Source organism: Crocodylus porosus, unplaced genomic scaffold (genome assembly GCF_001723895.1).
Source record: "Crocodylus porosus isolate Cpor-Errol unplaced genomic scaffold, CroPor_comp1, whole genome shotgun sequence".
NCBI classification, from domain to species: domain Eukaryota; kingdom Metazoa; phylum Chordata; order Crocodylia; family Crocodylidae; genus Crocodylus; species Crocodylus porosus.
Genome location: NW_017728931.1, coordinates 96,096,785 through 96,117,461, shown reverse-complemented (window position 1 = coordinate 96,117,461; position 20,677 = coordinate 96,096,785). Strand labels below are relative to the sequence as shown.

The 20,677-nt window shown below is 42.2% G+C and overlaps 1 protein-coding gene across 1 annotated transcript; it reads right to left on the bottom strand.

Moving 5' to 3' along the window:
- Window positions 1-6,783: 6,783 nt before the first annotated feature.
- Window positions 6,784-16,390, bottom strand: LSMEM1 (leucine rich single-pass membrane protein 1). Its single transcript, XM_019543397.1, has 3 exons — window positions 15,847-16,390; window positions 10,712-10,846; window positions 6,784-7,359 (listed from the first exon to the last, which is right to left on the bottom strand). Exons 1-3 carry the CDS (start codon window positions 16,175-16,177, stop codon window positions 7,175-7,177), a joined length of 651 nt encoding a protein of 216 aa, XP_019398942.1. The 5' UTR covers window positions 16,178-16,390; the 3' UTR covers window positions 6,784-7,174.
- Between the last annotated feature and the right edge of the window lie 4,287 nt (window positions 16,391-20,677).

The following is a 20,677-nucleotide window of genomic DNA, read 5'->3' as shown; positions in this document are numbered from 1 at the left end:
CAAGATTACATGACTGTGGAATCCACATTGTTCCAGAGAAGTGCAGATTTCGCTTAGGGCCCCTGGTAGATGTTATTTCAGGCAATGTTGCTTGATAGAAACTGTTACGCTATGGGTGTATCTAGCATGAGACGCGTTCATGCGCATTAGCCTAAGCTACTGTGTGTGCCCTTAATGCGCATTAACTTAGGTTAATCACACTTAAATCTGATACTCGCAAATGCACATTAATGCACATCTAGACATGACCCAGCACTAGGGGGCTGGCCTGAGCCAAGCCCCAGGGAACATCCAGGGGCCTGGGGGCAGGGGGTCCCTGGGAAGCCCTGGCACTTAGGCCCCACCACGTCCCCCCACTCTGGGCTTGAAGACCCAAAATATTGTATATAGTTTTCCCCTTGTATATAGGTTCCCACTTGTAAGCTGGTTTTTTATTGTTGCTGGGTGGGGAAGGTGAGGGAGGGGCTCTGCCAGTGTAGTGGGGAGGGGGTTCTGCTTGTTGAGGAGGGAGGGATGGGGGTGGGTGTTGTGAGGGTAATAAAGTTCTTTTGTTTCATCCATGTGTGTATCCTGAGAGTGGTGTGTTGGGAACCAGAGGCCTAAAGGCCTGGATTTGACCTTTGTGCTTAGCTCAAGCTTCATGCTTAGCTTGAATAGTGGTCAAGACATACACCCAGTGAAAGGAGCAGATGGAAAAATACTGTCCATGACTTAACATGAATTGGGAAGTTGGCTAACTAAATTGAATAAATATAGTCCGGGCAAAAAAGGAACAGTCAGGGCAAAACCTACCCCCATCTATGAATGAGAATAAAAAATTCCAGTTAAAGGTAACCATATTTGGCAAACAGAAGCAAGATTATTAATATACATTAGGCAGAAGGCTTAAATTAATTTTATGTATTAAGAAATGCAAGCTATGTGGTGTGTTATTGGGTTAGCGGGATACCGCCCATTCCTCTGGTTCTTGCCTGCCATGACTTCAATTGCAGCAGCTGGAGTTCCTCAGTAAGTAATTAACCATGTTGCTGACCTGCGGTCCTCGTGGTCCATCAGTCTCAGCATCTCTCTGGGCCTCAGGTCCCTCTACCAGGGTCCTCCTTCTTTGGGGTCTCAAACAACCCCCTCTTCCATCTGCTGGTGCCTGAAGACCTTTTCTCCAGGACCTCCCCCACCCCTGGAAGCAGAATCCCTTTGGCTGGCCTTGAGTAATGTGGGGAATCCTGCCCTACCTGCCTGGGTATCGTCAAGACCCATATTAATGATATGGACATTGGAGTCAGAAGCAGACTGGCCAAGTTCACCGGTGACACCAAACTTTGGGGCAAAGCATCCAGACCAAAAGACAGGAGGGCAATCCAGGCTGACCTAGACAGGCTCAGCAAATGAGCGAATGAGAACCTGATGGTGTTCAACACTGAAAAATGCAAGGTTCTCCACCTTGGGAGGAAAAACCTGCAGCATCCTTATAGGCTCAGCAGTGTTATGCTGACTAGCACTACGGAAGAAAGAGACTTGGGAGTTGTCAAAGACCACAAGATGAACATGAGCCTGCAATGTGATGCTGCAGCTAGTAAAGCAACCAAAACACTGGCTTGCATCCATAGATGCTTCTCAAGCAAATCCCGGGACGTCATTCTCCCCTTGTACTCGGCCTTGGTGAGGCCGCAGCTGGAGTACTGCATCCAGTTTTGGGCTCCACAATTCAAAAAGGATGTGGAGAAGCTTGAGAGAGTCCAGAGAAGAGCCATGCGCATGATCAGAGGTCAGGAAAAACGATGACAGGCTGAGAGCCATGGGGCTCTTTAGACTGGAAAAATGCAGGCTCAGGGGTGATCTGTTGGCCACCTATAAGTTTATCAGGGGTGATCACCAGTACCTGGGGGAACATTTGTTCACCAAAGCACCCCAAGGGATGATGAGGTCAAACGGTTATAAACTACTGCAAGACCATTTCAAGCTGGACATAAGGAAGTATTTCTTTCTGTCCGAGCCCACAAGGTCTGGAACAGCCTGCCATCAGAGGTGGTTCAAGCACCTACATTGAACACCTTCAAGAGCAAATTGGATGCTTATCTTGCTGGTCTCCTATGACCCCAGCTGACTTCCTGCCCTTTGCTCGGTGGGCTGGACTTGATCTTCCGAGGTCCCTTCCAGCCCTAATGTCTATGAAATCTATGAAATTAACAGCCGCTGGGAGTTTCTTCAAATAACAGGGCTCCCAACTGGGAACCTGTTACATGGTGTATAACAAGAGGTGTGAGAGAGTGTACCCTTCACAACACTCCTGAAGAAAGCCTGAAGAGATCCTGTCACCGGTCCAAGATCCTGTCTCAACCTCAGACGTGGGAACCAGGAGCCCCGGACAAGACTACATGGCCTGATCAAGCAGTGAAGTTGCATTCACAACGTTACAGGGTGGTGAGCATCTGCTTTGACTAGCTACAAGCCTCAAATGTTTAACTGCTAATGCTGCTTCAATTCTACTTAGAGTACATCTGGTAAGGTTCAATAACTTGCTTTTAGTTTAGGACAACCATGTCTTAGTCTCCTTGCCTGGTATAAGACCTATTATACCATCATAGGGTCCTGGGGGTGGGCAGAGGTAGGTGGTGTGTGGGTGGTGGGGCAGGCAGGCTGGAGTGGCAAATGCAGGAGGAGGGGGTCAGGCAGGGCCTCCTACAGCCAGTGCCCTGACCCCCACTGGCAGGTGCATGGCTGTCCTGGGGCCTGGGTGGCGGAGGCCTGCTGGGACCAGCAGGGCCAGCAACATAGCCAGCAGGAGTGGTGGGGGGGCTGGTCATCACTGGCAGGGTCCGGGTTGCAGCAGCAGGGCACTGGGCATGTCTTGGAGGGGCAGGGGCAGGGACAGGAGCTGAAGTAGCCCTGGCATGGGGAGACTGGAGCATGGCAAGGCAAGGAGGGAGTTGCTACATGCTGCTCCTGTGCTGGGCATGTGGCTTCTGATCAGGGAAAGGGATGGCCAGGGATAAGAATTTCTCAGATAGATACCAGGTGCTGGCAGCTGGGTCTGGCTTCAGTTAATTGCACAATAAACGTAACATGCCAGAAGCCATGTGCTTCCTAAACTAGAATATGGTCTTATATGGATCAAGTCCCCTTACATCAATTCCTTTGAAAATTACGACCAGGGTGTTAAGTCAGTATTGGAAGCTGACTGTGGGGCCCATAGAAAGCCTTGAACACAGCCCTGATGTGCTCTTGGTTGCTTAAGTCACAGAGAAGGTGGGCAAACACAATGTCTGTCAGCTGCCACCTATGTATCATCTCCACATTCAGTGTTAGACACAATCATTTGCAATAATTTCTCCTAGGAGTTATAATGCATGGATTACTATGGCTAGGTCCTTGTCTGAGAGAAAGAAATCATGTTTGCCAGAAATCTGGAGGATAAAGGCAGCATTTTTGGGGCTGATTCTACCTGGTCATTCAAGTTCAGTGAAGAGGACCCTGAGGCTTTTCACCATTTTGACAAATTAGGTCTATAGGGTGGATACCGCTTCTTGCACAGGTCCAGTGCTGTGAACAGGGAAGTCATACCTATGTCTATGGCTGCAGCAAGGTTGACTGAGGCATCCAGAATACTGGTTGATCTCAGATTTTTGGAGGTTGATGGTTACTCAATGGTGCTCTCAGTTACTTTGCTCAGGAATGGGAATTTCAAGGGGGACATCAGCTGGAGAAATCTTCAGGATTGAGTGTTGTTTGCTTAAGAATGGGACAGCTTATTTCATGTCTCTGGGAGTTTGGCAAGTGAGCTGCTCTGAAGGCGCAGACAGAAATTACATTTGTCACACGATCAGCCCCTTGAAAGTGCTCTACCAGAAGAGCAAGGCTGCAGATCACTCCAATTGCGTGACAAATTATATGAATGAAGTGATGAAGTGAAGGTGCTCCAAAGCAGAGTGCCTTCTTTAACTTGTGTCTGCTTCAGTGACTGGGCTACTGCAGTCCAGCCGTACCCCGATGCTGTCTCAGGATGGAAGAGGGAGAAGGCAGGAGAGGGAGGTCCATTCTGAGGTTTGCACAACCATACTGGAAGGGAACGGATGGGTGGGTTGGATCTCACCACAAGGGGGGGATTCAAGGCACCCCTCCCCCGCACAGGCTAAAGAAACCCCAGAATGGACCTCTCTCTCCTACCTTCTCCCCCTCCCATCCTGAAACACCATTGGAGCTGGAAGCGGGGGAGAGAGGGACAGAGCTAGGGGAAGAGGCTGCAGACCTGGATTGACTCCAAATTGGAGCTCAATTCCCAACCCTCACAACCCAACAGTTTACGTCTGTTGGGTCAGGAGGGTGGGTCTAACTCATGGTGTTAACTCATGGTGTTTTCTGTCTGCACCTTGAAAGAGACAGTAACTATTTTCTTTGTAGTGTATAGTATTCTTCTTCACTGGATTTTAGTATGGATCTATTTTACAGATTTTCACAGACTAAATATGTTCTGAAGATTATCCAAATATACCAATAGGGGAAGAGAATGATCATTTTAAAATGATTTAGGGCTCAATCCTGGGATGCTGAGCATCCTTGCAAGGTTTTGGCCTTCGTCAGCTCCATTAAAAGCCAAAGGCAGTTTTCCCCCTCTAGGTAGCTTGGCTTGTGAATGTGAAGTAGGTCACATGGTATGATCTTCAGCACCTCACAGGATCAAGCCTTAGAAAAAAGCACTATATTTGATGCATAATAGAAAGACTGGAGCAAGTAGCTTTTCTTTAAACCTTGATTATGTGACTAGATTAATAGTAATTGATGCCAAGATCACAGTAACGGGGAAACATTAATTCCCTTGGGGAATAGTGCTGGAAGCACAGATTTTATTTATGCTCTCTCCTGCCAGGAAAATCTATAGACTAGTAGCATCAGTTTCACTTGAAACCACAAGCTACCCTGATAGCTGCAATGTTTGCAACAAGAGTTGTGACAAATCCACGTTTGAGAATCACTGAATGACAAATACAAGAATTGTTTTCCAGTGGTTAACAAGAATGGATGTGTGTCAGCATGTGACAGAGAATTTGAAAGCAGTTACAGTGAATAGACTGCACATAAGGGAGTTGAGACTTACTGTTGCTATTAAAAAGTAGCTGGCAGTTCAGGGAAGGACTTGAGACAACTCATCAAAACTGTTAAATTGTCAGAGCACTGGGAAAGCTTTTCCTTCATCTTTCACCATTAAAGAAATTTACAAAAAATATAAAAGATGTTTGTTTTTGTTTTTAGGGTTCATTTCTTCACATGGCTGATTCTTTATTTGTTATTATAATCCTTTAGGTGTCACGTTCTCATCATCTTTGCAGCAACTAATTTAGCTGTCCAAACGAGACAACTGGACATCCAGCTGAGTTATTTGTAGTAGAGGCTGAGGAGCTCTTTTAATAAAGATTATGTTTTCATGGAAACGTCATTTCAGTAGTAAAGAAAATGAAAAAAATCAAATCAAGAAAAAAAAGGGCGTGTAATATACAATATGTCCTGTGTTAGTGGTTGGCAGAATTAATCCCTTTGCTCTTGCAAGGCCCATGTTTCTGCCCAAAGTGGAATTTGATTGCCTCCACTGAACACAGAGTCATATTACATCAAAGTCAAGTTGTCCATAAGATATTTGTGTCCCTTGTTGTAATAGCAGGGATCTTCAATCAATAAAACTTTTTAAACAGACCATTACTCCCTTGTGATTTTGTTGTTCACTATACAAACGCATGTAAATCAAGACAAAAATGTATTTTGAAATCAAATTAATGAATGTTGTAGATGTTTGAGTGTTAGACTATAATTTGGTATTTTTCTGGTTCCGAGATGGCAAAACCTCTTGCTGAAAGGAGTACTTCCCAGGGCCAAGGGGAGGAACTCATGGTGGCAAAGGTTAGGGGTTAGGGAGCAGGACTTCTGGTCACAAGGTGGCAACCAGGGAGCCGGATACCTGTCAAGGGGCGGAGTTACCTATGTGGCCCTCAACAGCTTGCCAAAACTTGGTAAGTGGCCCTCCAGCTGAAATCATTGCCCACCCCTGAAGTAGAACCTAGGTAGCAGCAGCTCACATTCTCTTCCGCTAAGCCCTGTCATCCTCAGTCCAACATGGCTCGATGCTAAGCTAGAGAAACTACACTCTGAGCAAAGGCCTGCATCAGGTTCTGTATTCATCCTGAAAGGGGAGTACTTTCCAAGATCACCTCACAAAATGGAGCACCCAGCATTTAGCTCTTTCTTTAAACTGTTAATTGACGGTCCGGAGATTGGGCAATTTAGTGCCATTCATGGACAACATATTTGAGGCCCCAAACAATTAACAAATTGGTAGCCACTTTTTTCACTTTTAGCCTGGGCTGAATTTGATGTGTTGGAAAACATTTTTGCTAAAATAAAGTCTGGTGTTGTAAAAGAAGCATCAAGACAATATATTTAACTAGGCATAAGTAAAACATCAGGCCACAGGACAGAAGCAAGTTTATTTAGAAGTGATGTTCTCATCATCGATTATTCCTTATACAAATAAACTCCAAGCAAATATACGATTTTTTTTCCCTGATAATTAGTAAAAAGAAGCAGTAAACATGGACTCAGCTGAATGCTTCTCATTGAAAACTTCATTATGTTATAAAAGAAACAGTAATTTCTTTTTAGGAATAGTACAAGGGTAAGGCCCTTACAGGCAGACTTCTGAGGCTTTGTGAAGCCCTGCTGATAAGTGTATTGTGAAGTGCAGGATCAGCTCTAACAGCCCCCTAATATAAAATTACAATCACTTCAATCAGGATCAATTACAATGTTTTTATTTTAAATTTAGAAAATACTAGAAATTTGGGCACAAATCCTTACTTTACTCATACAGAGCTGTCTGCAGTATCTGAGAGCTCTGGTAATCAAATGCCAGATCTAAGGATATGTATCCATAGCATCAAGTTGGAACAAACCAAAAGGGGTATTGACTATACATCTGTGCAGTAGTAATAGCAGCTTGCACAGATCCATTCCCTTCCAATTGTTTTTCTAGTGCTCTTATAATAGTTAGGGAGCATATTGAGCCAGAATAGTTAAGTACCCACCTGACTGCACAGAAGACCAAATTAAAGTAAATGTATAGACTGAAAATAGATTTCATTGCACAAAATGGTTGCTGCCCTGTTTCTTCCAGCTCCAAGTGGGTAAATCAATGCTCATGAAGAACAGGAATTGATGTGGTTTGACCTCTAACAAGATCTCCTTCCTTCTCCATGAATCCAGATTGGTTTAGATGCTTTAACAGCAAATTGTTTATTTTCTTAAGCTCTTCTATGTTGTTCTTTTCAAACTCCAGTCTGCTTGACACTTGGTCCATCTTCTTTCCAGTCTGAACTTTAAAATAAAAATGTGTTATGTTAAATGAGTTAATTAAGGGTTTTATCATCACAGGGTCGGGACATTTACTGTGCTCAAATACACAGCAAGCTGAAGATAAGTTCAGGAGCCTAGTGAGAGACAGTTATATCTGGAAAGCTAACTAAATACTTTAAAAAACTACTTTCACTTTTTCATTTTTGTGTAGTCTAATGCAATAACTGCACTAGTTCAATTTCTGAATCCTACAGGAAATTTCCTGATTTAAAGGCTACAAGATTCACCCTGTGTCTGAGCACAAAGGGCAGACAGAAGTGCAGTTCTCCACTGTAACTCATTGCTTTACAGGAAGTGGTCTGAGTTACAATGATTCCCCAGACCAAACAGAAGTTCACTATTGGTTCCAGGGGGAAGAAGAATCTAACTGCTAGCTGCAGCCGGTTTCCTTTACCAATGGCCCCTGCTCCCTCTCTCAGCCTGCACAGTTTTCAGAATGGGAGGGAGGAAAGGAAGCAAAGGGAGCTTGTTCGAGGGGTTACTCAGCTGGCGCTTGAGGGTGGGGCAGGTGAATTGGAGCCTCCTACCTTGGGGGGTTGGGAAAGGGAGGTTTCCAAGACACCCACCTCACCCTCCAGCAGAGACTGAAAAAATCCCAAACCAAACTCCCTCTGCTCCCTTTCCTCCCTCCCATTCTGAAAACAGCTCTGAGGCTGAGAGGCAGTGCAGATTTCATAGACCTGATAGACATTAGGGCTGGAAGGGACCTTGAAAGATGATCGGGTCCAGCCCCCTGCCCAAGGGGCAAGAAGTCTATACCAGACTCTGGAGACTCAAAAGAAGTTACAGAAGATGCTACGTTTTGAAATGTATTCATCTGTCAGATTTATCCCAGATTGGCCATTTTTTATGCAGTCTGCAGCCATGCACTTGTGTCTGGTCATGGTTATAAACCACTTTCTGTGCCAAGATTGGGTGAAAATTGTCAATTCTACATTTGTTGTATGAAAATTGTCACTTTTGCATCCGATGTTTGTCACAGTTGTCTGTGTCCAATGTGTCTCTCCACACTGTTATTACAAAAAAATGACCAAAGTGTAGAAATAGAACTAAGCCTCATCATTTCCTAAAGCTTAGGCCTCTGCCTTCAGAAGTGAGGAAGTCCTACAGATGTTAGTATTCTCTTATCCTCTCTTTGGAATACAAGCAACCTTATTCACATATGCAAATAAAGCCAGTACATTGCATGCTTGAGCCTTTTCACATTAGTCAAAACTTATCCCAAGGTTTTGCTGTTGGCTAGAGTTCACATCCAACAGTTGAGTGTCATTCCAAAGTAAATCTATGCCTGCAGATTGTGAATATAACATAGAATAGCTGAATGACCCTAGTACTATAGGTCCAAAAATAAACCTCTACATCTTTTAGAGGCTTAGCCCAAGAGCAACTCCTTTAATAACTGCAGAATCACGATCCTTAGCCATTTTGCTGTCTAACCACTAGAGGGCCATATTATTCCTTCATTTCTACCAGATCTGCAACAGATCAAATTTGGAGCTCAGTATAAAAAAATATAAAGGGTCTTCCCAGACATAGTATTCAAGATATTATGTGCACCCTTTATTTCCTTGGCACTGTTGTGCTTTTCAGTGTGTCCAGAAATGGTGTCCTTGGGTGCAGTTCAGGGCAGAGTAGATAATAATTTCCTGTTATGAAATGAGAGGAGGGAACAGTCCTTTCTGCTTTGTAGCCCATTAATGACTACGATATAGGTAGAGACATCATGATTTCAAAGGGTCACAAGTTCTTATCACAACAGAGTTCTCAGTCAACATAATATACGTCATGCTCTATTCTATGCAATAACACTGAGTCAGTGGTAAACACCAAATAGGTGAGTCCCTGGGAATATCTGGTAGTCTGTGGCTGTTGACTTGACAGCATTACCTTAACCACCTCAAACAAGCAGCAGTAATCCACGCAGATTGCTACTATGGAACAATTTCAAGTTATCTGACTTTTCAGACTCCTTTTGTTTGAGGATTTCTTTCTTCCAAATGATTTTCACTCAACTGCTTGCACAGGAACCTTCAGCTGTCTCTGAATAATAAAAACTAAACACCTTCCTACACACTGAGTTAAATTCATCCCTAGCATTAGTCCTTCCATGTTAGTGGAATCACACCAGGACTGAATTTTTGTCTGGAAATGAAAAGGAAAAATTGTTTTCAAAACATGTCTTGACAAAACAGTCAGACTGAAAGTACTTGATTTTACAGCCAATGATTTCAGAGATCACTACCTAGCTCTGCTGGTTTATATTTAAACTTTTCTTCTTACCACCCCAAGGTCAAGTACAGGTTGCTTAAAATCCTCTTTTAAGGTATGGAGTACTGTAAAATACTGTTGCTGAGCTCAATTGATAAAGCAGCATGGAAAGTTAAACTAGCGATTTAAAAGTTGACCTGCTGACCTGACTTAATTCTTTCTTTCCTATCTATTACAATTTTAGCTGAATTAATCCTTATTCCATGTCATGATGGGATGGTTCTAGTTAACCTTGCTGCAATGTTACAGAAAGAGCCAGACATGATTCCAGAGCCAATTAAGCAAGTCTGAGTAATTCCTTGGCATCTGTGTCAGAACCAAGCCACACACCAGCGAATATCTGTCACTTAACATTTTGGAAGATACGTATTTCTTCTATCTTGAAAAAAAAAACATGTATCCTTTTTTGTTTTGTAAGGAACTTTGCTAGCTTTTAGATGAAATCCTTACATCACAGCCATTCAGAAGGCAGCATACAGAATAATACAAGAGTCTACGAGTCTGCAAAATTTTTGCGTTGAGGCAGAGCTTTTATCTCAAGCAGTAGTGGCCCAGGCTTTTAGATCCAGCAGCCCCAGGTTCAATGTCTGTCTAATTCAGTGATTCTCAACTAGGATACTATAGCACCCTGGGGTGCCTTGAAAACCTTCCAAGTATGTTCCAGGGTGATGTAAGGTTAGCACTGTTAGGTGTGCAAACATAATTCACAAGATAAATCCAGAGATTTCAAACAGGAATCCATAGTGCTAAAAAGGCCATTCTGATCTTTCTGAGTTGCCTGCAACAGAAAAATTGCTCTTTTATTTTTACTTAGTCAAAAACCAAGTGAAAACTAAGACCTGGCAAGGGGTGCCTTTAGTCTAATGAGGGGTGCTCCTTGGGCTTAAGAAGCAGTGCCTTGAATCTAGAAAGGTTGAGAACCACTTTCTAATTCAATAACCAATCTTGTGTTACAACAGCAAATTACAATGTAGCCCAATAGCTTTCCTCGCTTTGCTCCCTTAGGAGCGCATTGTTTATAAGAGCCTGTTTGTGTTTTACTTACTTATTAAGATAATTACAAATGAAACAAGTGCCAAACTGACAATCAACGTAATGATCAATGTAACGAAGAACACACATTGGCTTCTTATGCTACTCCATGTCATCCAACCATCACCTGTGTTCTCCTCTTCCTGGTCTGCAGTAAGATGGAAAATAATATTGTGATAAGAAATTGTATTAAAATCATTTAGAACAAATATGACAAAATACCTCCAGTTCTAATCAGAGAGAACCCAGAATACACCCAAGCTTTGGATCTAAGTCTAGAAGTTTATGGCTTGAATTCATCTCTTTTCCTAGATAGAACACAATTACCACATCATTATCATCTTAGAATTTCAGTCAAAGAGGAGACTGTTTCAAAGTGGAGGATATGTGAAAATAGCATACCTTATTCAACAGATCTGCTTCATAGGCATATTCAGATTGATGGCTTTTCACTCCTAATAACCCATTCAAGCCAGTGTCACTGATTAAAAGTGAGCTACATTCTATGCACCTTGTGAATCATCAGTCAAATTATTTACTAATTTACAAACAGTTTCACCAGTGCAATTGACAGCAGTGGGGCTGCACAGAGGTCACTGAATTTGGCTCTCAACCCATTTGTTTCTTATGCTATTGCACAAGAAAGGAAAAAGAAAAAAAAGTTTTATTTATATAGATTCAATGTACACAGTGCTAGAAGTTAGTATATATTCAGCTAGTTGAAACATTTTTAACAAAACTATTTTCATCCAGCAATGCTGTTTCTTTGGAGCTGAAACGATTTGCAAAGACATAATTCCAATAAAGTTTTCATCAAGAGGGTTTCTGAGGTCCAGATTCTGGTCCCTCCCAGAAAGCAGAAGAAGGAGCTCCAGATGGAAAACATGACTTTTTTTCATTATTTGAAAGGGGATGCTTTGAAATAAATTGACCTCATGGAAACATTAAAAATGTTACATTTTTATTCTATTACAGAACAAAAACAAGGTTTGGAATGTCAGAAGTCATCACAAAATGGAACTGTCATCTTCCAGCCAGCTCTAGTATATATAAATTTAACACATTTGCCCACAGGCGGCAGGGCCACTAGCTAGCCATCAAGAAGATATAGGATGGGGGAGTAAAGGGCATCACCTCTACTGAAATCTGAGAGTTAAATCTGCCTGGTACTTTTTAAAACCTCTGTTGAGTGAAAGGTCAGTAAGTGCCATCAAGACAAAAACAGGCCAGTGAGGAGTAGAGATGGACCTCTGGGTAGCGAAGACAGTGGGAACAGGAAATGGATTTTCTTTAAACTCCCTGAATGCTGGCAAGAGATTTGTATGAATCTGAGTTTTACACTTTATAAGCAAGCTTCTAACCCCATACTTAAGTACCACTTTAACTACTATTTTCTTCTCTCTTTTGGGCTTGTGTAACTTCAGTCTGTCCCAGAAAGCTTTCCAGAAAGCTACAGCTGAAATAGCATGTGTTAGAAGTGTGTGCAGGACCAGATTAAGTGTGACATTTAGCTCACCTACCTCTATAGCTGATGTACCTGAAAAGAATCATGCTTCTGTGAAAATGGTATTTCTAGATTTCACATTCAATGTGACTTTCAGCTGGTGACAATTTTTCAGGGACTTACATTGTGCTGGTAGCAATAAAGATGGGGAAAGGATGCCTATGCCACAACAACATTTTGATAATGAGCAAACCTGAGGTTTGAGCAATTCATAGAACTAGTAAGAGATCTATCTGTGGGAGCCTTTTTGTTTCTCTTTATTGCATTTAGTGTGCTCCTGCCTGTGGATAAATTGAAGCCTTTTTAATATTTGGGGCTTTTTGTTAGTCCCTCAGCTTCCATAATAAAGGCATTATGTGCTAAGTGCCACTACCACAGATATTGCTTCCTAGCCAGAATAATAATGATGGGGAGTTGCTGCCACAGTCTCTCAAGCACAGTAAGCTATCAATAGAGTTCTTATAAATACTACTTGTTTGCTCTGCCTAATGAACACTTCTCACTAGTCAACTGGCTCAATGTGCCAGCCATTGTAAGGAATCAGTGAACAAGGACTCTGGCCAAGCTGCAAACAGTGGGACCATTTTCTGTTCTGAAGCATACAAAAATGGCTGTGTAGCTCCTACCACAACAATTAGAAGTCTTTTAATTTTAAAATAGCTTTTAAAATGATTTCTAATGTATTTGGGTTAGCCAGGTCATATTTAGCTACTGAGCTAAAGGAAGGCCATGTGAACTGCTTCACAAACATTCAAGGCATTATTTTTAAAGCAGTTGAGGCATCTACTGTAGAAAATGGAAACTGATTCCCAGGCATTTTCAATGGTTATCAGGTGAAAAACGCTTACTTAATCTAGCAACCTTTTTGTCTGCTCTGTAGCAAAGAGATCCAGGATTTCACACATGACTCAATATTAAGTGGCTGAGGACTGTAAAGAGTACAAACTCTTTGAGCATATATAAATTGTGTCAGTGTTCAGGACCATGAAAATAATCCCCACCAACTCACTACCACCCTGCATAGGCCACATGCCAAAATCATATCACATAATTGTTCCTTGTCCTGTACCCAATGTCATGTTCTCAATTGTGGGCATGCTCATTTGGACAGCATCTGGCACATTGAGCACTGCTCCTGTGGCAGCTGCATGACACGTCCTTGCTACGTGGCACATAGGGAGTGGGTGTGAGTGGGCACGGCTTGTTTTCATGATGATGCCTCAGAGCACCATCCAACACAATGTAGATATTAGGGTTATATGAAGCTTTGGTCCCTGATTCGATTTGGTGGAGATTTGGCCTGATTTGGTGGCCAAATCTCCAAATCCGAATCAAATCAGGACACCCTTCAATCTCTCCGAATCAAATCAGAACCTTCCGAATTGATTTGGAGAGATTCAGAGATTCGGACATAGACACAGCTTTATATGTTTTTTCTACATACCTCAAGGTACCAGGAGGCTTGTGAATGCTGCAGTGCTGGGGTGGATAGAGAGTCCCACAGGAGTGCAGGGGGCTCTCCAGCACGCTTGGCAGAAGACCCAGAACTGAACAAGAAGCACTTCTGGTCCACTTCCAGGTCTGCTGGGAAGTGCGTGCAGGGCACCCCCATATCCCCCTGGCTCGGCAACTGGTGTTTCCTGGGTCTGGGGGGGCACCCAGGGTTCCCCCTGCAGGTGATCACTGAGCCAGAGGGGTGTGGGAGGGCCCCCCAGTGCACTCCCCGGGGTACCCAGACATGGACCGGAAATACTTCTGGTCTACTTCCAGGTCCACTGCCAAGTGCACAGGGGGCCCTCCCATGCTCCTGTGGGATGTAGAAAAAACATTTAAAGCTTTGTCTGTGGCCGAATTGCTGATTCTCTGAATCACCATTGAATGTTCAGATTCAGATTTGGTCGAATCGAATCATGGACAGTGATCTAAATCAACAGATCAAAACATTGTCCCTGATTCGGGCTGAATCGGAATCTGAATTGAATACAACCCATTTTGCATTAGTAGACATTCCTTTTGAGAACACTCTACCAGTGAGAGCAATGTCCATAGAAACCTCCAAGCATTAACAACCATATTTAAAGAGTCACAATCTAAAACAATTTGAAGCACTTCAGTAATAGATAGAAAAAGCACACGCACAGGACTGCTCCCATCTGCTGCTCAAATACAGCCATTAGTAGGCAACTCCTGCACCCAGCAGCACTCATACAACCATATTTCAAAAGTGAAGAATGCTGCTTAAAACAACTACACATGAAATCTAGGTGGGCAACACAAAAATATTTTGACTCTTGAACAGATTTATTATATGCTTACACCTTTTCACTAAAATGAGAACACTAGGAAGGCCTATATGATAAAATAATATGATAGATGTCTATCATTTTTAATATGGGATCCTTCCATTGTGTCTGGCAGCTGATGCCATTGTAGTTATTAGCTTTAGAATACTTAGGACTCAGTAGTAGAGCTATTTGCAAGATGTTCAGCCTCACGGGCTAAGAGGAAGGTTAAGAGCACATATTCCTTATCTCCCATATCCTCCCCAAAATCAGTGTATTTTTAACTCTTCTTGAATCTAAACACAGGTATCACCTGGCATTTCTTCTAGCAATTATCTTTAATGGTGTAGTTGAATGGCCAGTTCCACTTTTGTCTCATTTAAAATTCATTTAAATAAGGCTGTTACTGTATAGCTATTCTCCAGATAAATTTCAAAAGTATAAAATTATGCCACTAAATGAAGGATGTAAATGCAGGTTTCTGTACCTATTCAAACAACACAATATGGAATGCTGCCAAAAACTTTAGCTTTTAAAGTGCTTTCAGATCACAAAGGAGCTGAGCACATTGCTAAAATATTCTTGTCATATAACATATATAAAAGAAGTAAAACCAGGTCAGTGAAATTCTGAAACTGAGAAGTGAGCTTGCCTGAATTACAAATCTAGATAGGGTCACAGAGTTCTTCAGGTAGCTATTTCACACTATCAAGAGCCATTCCTTAAAAGTATAAACAGAAATCAGAATTGTTTCAATTGCTGGTCTTACCCTTCTCTTATCATTTATATTAGTTTTAGTGTTTGCAAAAACTACCAGAGAGAGAGAAATCACTTCATTATTCCTGCAACATAATGGACAATGCCAGTGCCTCAGACATGACCTGGATGCTATGGCTTGGAGTGATGTGTGGCTCAGATTCCACTATGAATCCTTTGCCTTATGGGACTTGCCAACAAGAATCTACTACCAGTAACAATGAGAGATTGTACTGGTGTAGCTGGATGGTAGGTCTGGTCCAGTATGCCAATTCCTGTGTTTCCCATTTAAAGGGAGCCAAGTGTGATGATTTTTGAGATAACTATATTTTAACAGAATTTAATGTCTTTTCAATACTAAGATTGACATGCACGTATTGTGCTCAGTCCTTAAGTGGCACACGTTGGCACCATGCCGTTGACATCAATGAAGCTATCATTTTGATTTATATTACCCAGGGATCTGGCCCACCTGCTTAAAGATTTAGTAAAAACATGCCTATGGTAAATAAATTACTTCCAAATGCCAACTACATTCATACATTCATTTTTTCATCACCCGCTGTCTGTTCAGAATAGTTGTAAAACATTATCCAATATACATACTTAGCAGGTGTTGAGATCCATCAGAACAAACATTTAGTTTGTTTAGGTTATTTAAGGAATCAACTTCATAAAGCTTTCCTTCTTCTTGTGTATCATTTTCCAGGGCAATTTCCAGAGAAGAACTCTCCATCATACCTAAAAGAAAGTATATGACTGAGTTGAGGATCCTGAGGAACAGACGGAAGGAGAACATCAGAGTAAGGACCCTGGACTTCAGAAAAGCAGACTTTGATTTGCTCAGGGAACTCATGGACAGGGAAGGGGAGAGGAGTCCACAGGACAGTTGGCTGTAATTTAAAGAAACCTTATTGAGAGTACAGAAACAAAACATCCCAGTGTCTAGAAAGACTAGCAAGTATGGCAGAAAACCAGTTTGGCTTAGCAGGGAACTCTTCAGTAAGCTAAATCACAGAAAGCAAGCTTATAAGTGGAACCTTGGACAAACAAGTAGAGAGAAGTATAAGACTATTTCTCGGGTATGCAGGGATAAAGTCAGGAAGTCCAAAGTGCAATTGGAGTTGCAGCTAGCAAGGGACATGGAAGGGTAACAAGAAGGGTTTCTACTTACGTTAGTAACAAGAGGAAGACCAGGAAAATGTGGGTCCCTTATTGAACGGGGTACACAACCTAGTGACAGACGATGCAGAAAAGGCTGAAATGCTCAATGCCTTTTTCACCTTAGTCTTCACAGGCAAGGTCAGCTCAGACGACTGCACCTGGCAGCACAGCTTGGAGGAGGTGAACAGCCAAGAGTGGTGAAAGAAAAGGTTAAGGACTATATTGAAAAGCTGGAGTTGTACAAGCCCATGGGTGCAGATGGGATGCACCTGAGGATGCTGAGGGTGTTGACTGATGTGATTACAGTGCCGGCCATTATCTTTGAAAACTCATGGCAATCAGGAGAGGTCCCTGATGAATGGAAAAGGGCAAATAAAGTTCCCATATTTAAGAAAGGGACGATTTGGGGAACTACAGACCAGCCAGTCCCACCTCAGTCCCTGGAAAAATCATGGAGCAGATTCTCAAGGAATCCATTTCTAAGCACTTGGAGGAGAACAAAGTGATTCAGAACAGTCAGCATGGATTCACCAAAGGCAAGTCATGCCTGACCAACCTGATGGTCTTCTATGACAAGATGACTGGCTCTGTGGATACAGGAAGACCAGTGGATGTGCTATACCTTGATTTTAGCAAGGCTTTTGATATGGTATCCCACAACTTCCTCACAAGCAAGCTAAGGAAATACAGACAGGATGAACGAACTGTAAGATTGATATAATGGATCATCAGGCTCAGAGAGTAGTAGTCAATAGCTCACTGTCTAGTTGGTAGCCAGTATCAAATGCAGTGCCCCGGGGGTTGGTCCTGTTCAATATCTTCATCAACGATCTGGAAGATGAGATGAAGTGCATCTTCAGCAAGTTTGCAAACTGGGAGGAGTAGTAGATATATTGGAGGGTAGGGTTAGGGTTCAGAGAGACCTAGACATATTGGAGGATTGAACCAAAAGAAATCCTGTGAGGTTCCATAAGGACAAATGCAAAGTCCTGAACTTAGGCCAGAACAATCCCATGCACCAGTACAGGCTGGTGGCTGACTGCCTGGGCAGCTCTGCAGGGAAGGACCTGGGGTTACAGTGGGCAATAAGATGAGCACGAGCCAACACCATGTCCTTGTTGTCAAGAAGGCTAACAGCATCCTGGGCTGCATTGGGAGGAGTGCTGCCAGCAAATCAAGGGAAGTGATTATTCCCCTCTATTCAGCATCTGTGAGGCCACATCTGGAATACTGTCTAGTTTTGGGCCCCCCACTACAGAAAGGATATGGACAAACTGGAGGGAGTTTAGCAGGGGACAACAGAAATGGTGAGGGGGCTGGGGCACATGATTTATGAGGAGAGACTGAGGGAACGGGTTATTTAGTCTAGAGAAGAGAAGATAGAGGGGATTTTAATAGCAGCCTTCACCCTTAAGGGTGGTTCCAAAGAGGATGTAGCTAGACTGTTCTCAGTGGTGGCAGATGACAGAACAAGGAGCAATGGTCTCAAGTTGCAGCAAGGGAAATTTAGGCTAGATACTCTATTAGGAAAAATTCCCTCACTAGGAGGGTAGTACAACACTGGAACAGGTTACTCAGAGAGGCTGTGGTGTGGACTCTCCAATGGACTCTCCAATCCCCAGTGGAGGTTTTTAAGACCTGGTTAGACAAAGCCTTGATTGGGATAATTCAACTGGCGATGGTCCCGCTTTGAGCAGGGAGGTTGGACTAGATGACCTCCTGCGGTCCCTTCCAACCCTCATTTTCTATGATTCCATATGTAAAAGTGCTGGGTATTGTTAAGGGGTATGATACTGTAAGGTCCTGATCCCCTTCAAATCAGTTCTACCAGGGTTGGGCCTGTACAAACTGCAAGAAACTCAATATTTCAGTTCATTGTTATACATCTCTAAGATATTTCATTGCAACAGCAGAGTTTTTAAAACCTATTCTACCTCACTTGCTCCTATGCTGACTCAGGCATTATTTACTTACTTGTATACTAATCAAGCTGTGGTATGTACTGTAGTAAAATCATAGAATCATAGAAGATGAGGGTTGGAAGAGACTTCAGGTCATCTAGTCCAAACCCCTGCTCAAACCAGGACCATCCCCAACTAAATTGTTCCATGAGTGACAAGATGTGGGTAACATCCTGAATCATGAAAAGGCAGTAACATTTTCATTCATTTTAACAGGCCAGGATAATACCTGTGGTCTCTGCCCTAAATCACAATCTAGATATCAGATGGGAGGAGAGAATAGGCCAAGAATTTCAATGACTAAATCATAAGCTTACTTCATGCATCTTGCTGCTTCAAGATGTGGATTTTTTGTCCAAAACTCAAATTACAAAAGGTAATTAAAAACTATAGCATTGCAGTAATGGCTTTTCATTGCCAGCTGTAGTTCTGGTTGACATAGGCCCTAGGTTTGAACAGGTTCTGAACTGGTAGCAAAGATCTGGGCCATCCCAAAGAATGGGAATCTATTCCTGAGCCTTTTATTCCCCTTTACTGTTGAGAAAGTGTTAGTTAGTCTGATAAATTTTCTGCTGAGTCTAGATGTTCTCTGTGATAAAAAATTCCACCGTGAGAAAAATGTAATTTGAACGTGTTATTTTTTGACTGTACATTAAAAACGCAGAAGTCACAGAGGTATAAAAGAAATGATCAGGTTTTGGGGTACCAGCATTTTGCCAAAGTTGCATACTCACATTTGACCTGTCCTATAGTCTGTAAAAGACTGTTCAGTGTTACCATTTATCATAACTTTCTATCACATGAACAAGGTATTCTGGGTACCTATCAAAAGCACAGTTTTATAGAATCATAGAAAGTTAGGGTTAGAAGGGACCTCAGGAGCTCATCTAGTCCAACCCCCTGATCAAAGCAGGACCATCCCCAATAAGATCATCCCAACCAAAGCTTTGTCTAGCTGGGTTTTGAAGTTCTTCAAACATTTGCTCCCTCTTAATTTAGAATTATCAAATGGGGCCAACAAGTTTCTTGACTCACCCTTTCCAGAGTGTGACAGCCTGAGGAACAGGTTCCTTCCGTTCTAATACTTTATAGGCACTTAGGGAACAGCCCAGTTTTTCCTCTTGAGACACGTGTCCGAGAGGATACTCATAATACTCTGTCTCTTTCCCAAGCTCCGGCAGCTAGCCAAATAACCACTCACTGAATTCTCCTGACTATATTGCTTTTGAAAATGGGACAGGGGCTTGTAAGGGAACAGCGAGTTTATGGATGGCTGTGTAAATACATGGGTAGAAAAAAGTTTTTATTTAACTGAGGGCAAGGGACATGAAAACCTCCCGTTCCCATTCTGAGCTATTACTGTAAGTTACAAAATCAGATGGAGAAACTATGATTGCAACTTATTTCAGGCCAAATGTCTTGTATCTACTTCTATTCCACTGAAAGGTCACATGTGTAAGTGCAGTTTTAACTAGCCACATCATCCTTGCTATCTTTGCTCTCCACACATGAGCATAGCTGTAGCCAGCTGGCCTCGTTACAGGACCCAATGTTTCAGCAGCAGTAATGCAGCCCTCTAAAAACACTTCTCTCACACCCAGGGTCCTTGTTATTTTTAGCTTCAGAGGGGCAGATGCTTCTCCTGAACTTTTTTCATTTTGGTTAGACCTCCATGCAACATTAGGGAAGACTCGTCTAAGTCCGTAAGCTCTAACAAATGTGAGTACTTTGGTTTGTTTTTAATTTTAGGCTTGTGAATTCACAGGTTGCAGATTTTCACATTAAATATTTAAAACCAATTTCCTCACTGGGACTTTCATTGCAATAAATAAAATGAGTGTTTTAAAAATTAAGTCTGTTTTATGTGCGTTTTCCATTTCAGCATCTGATAACAAGACAGTAATACAGACATATCATCACTGGACCTATTAATTAGATTCAAAACAGAGCTACTCTAAATCACATGATTGAGTGAATCACTGTAATTTGTACTTTAACCTTGCTTAGACCACTGTATCATCAGAATTAAAACATTAAGGTAAAAATTAAGTTGTTTTTGGTAAAGTTACCACTTGTACAAGAAGTTTCTAAAAATTCTTAACATACACAAAGATAAAAACAAATCAATAGGATTTACCAAACAAAAGTATTAAATATTATTTACCACTGTACCATATTCAGCTAAATCTCCAGTATAGAAGAAATCTTACAGTACTGACCACCAGGAGAGAACTTACTTTGTTGTTTCCCCTGCTCTTTTAAACCTGTAAGCTGTAGAATTCTACAGGACCCATTAACTCCGCTATGAAACA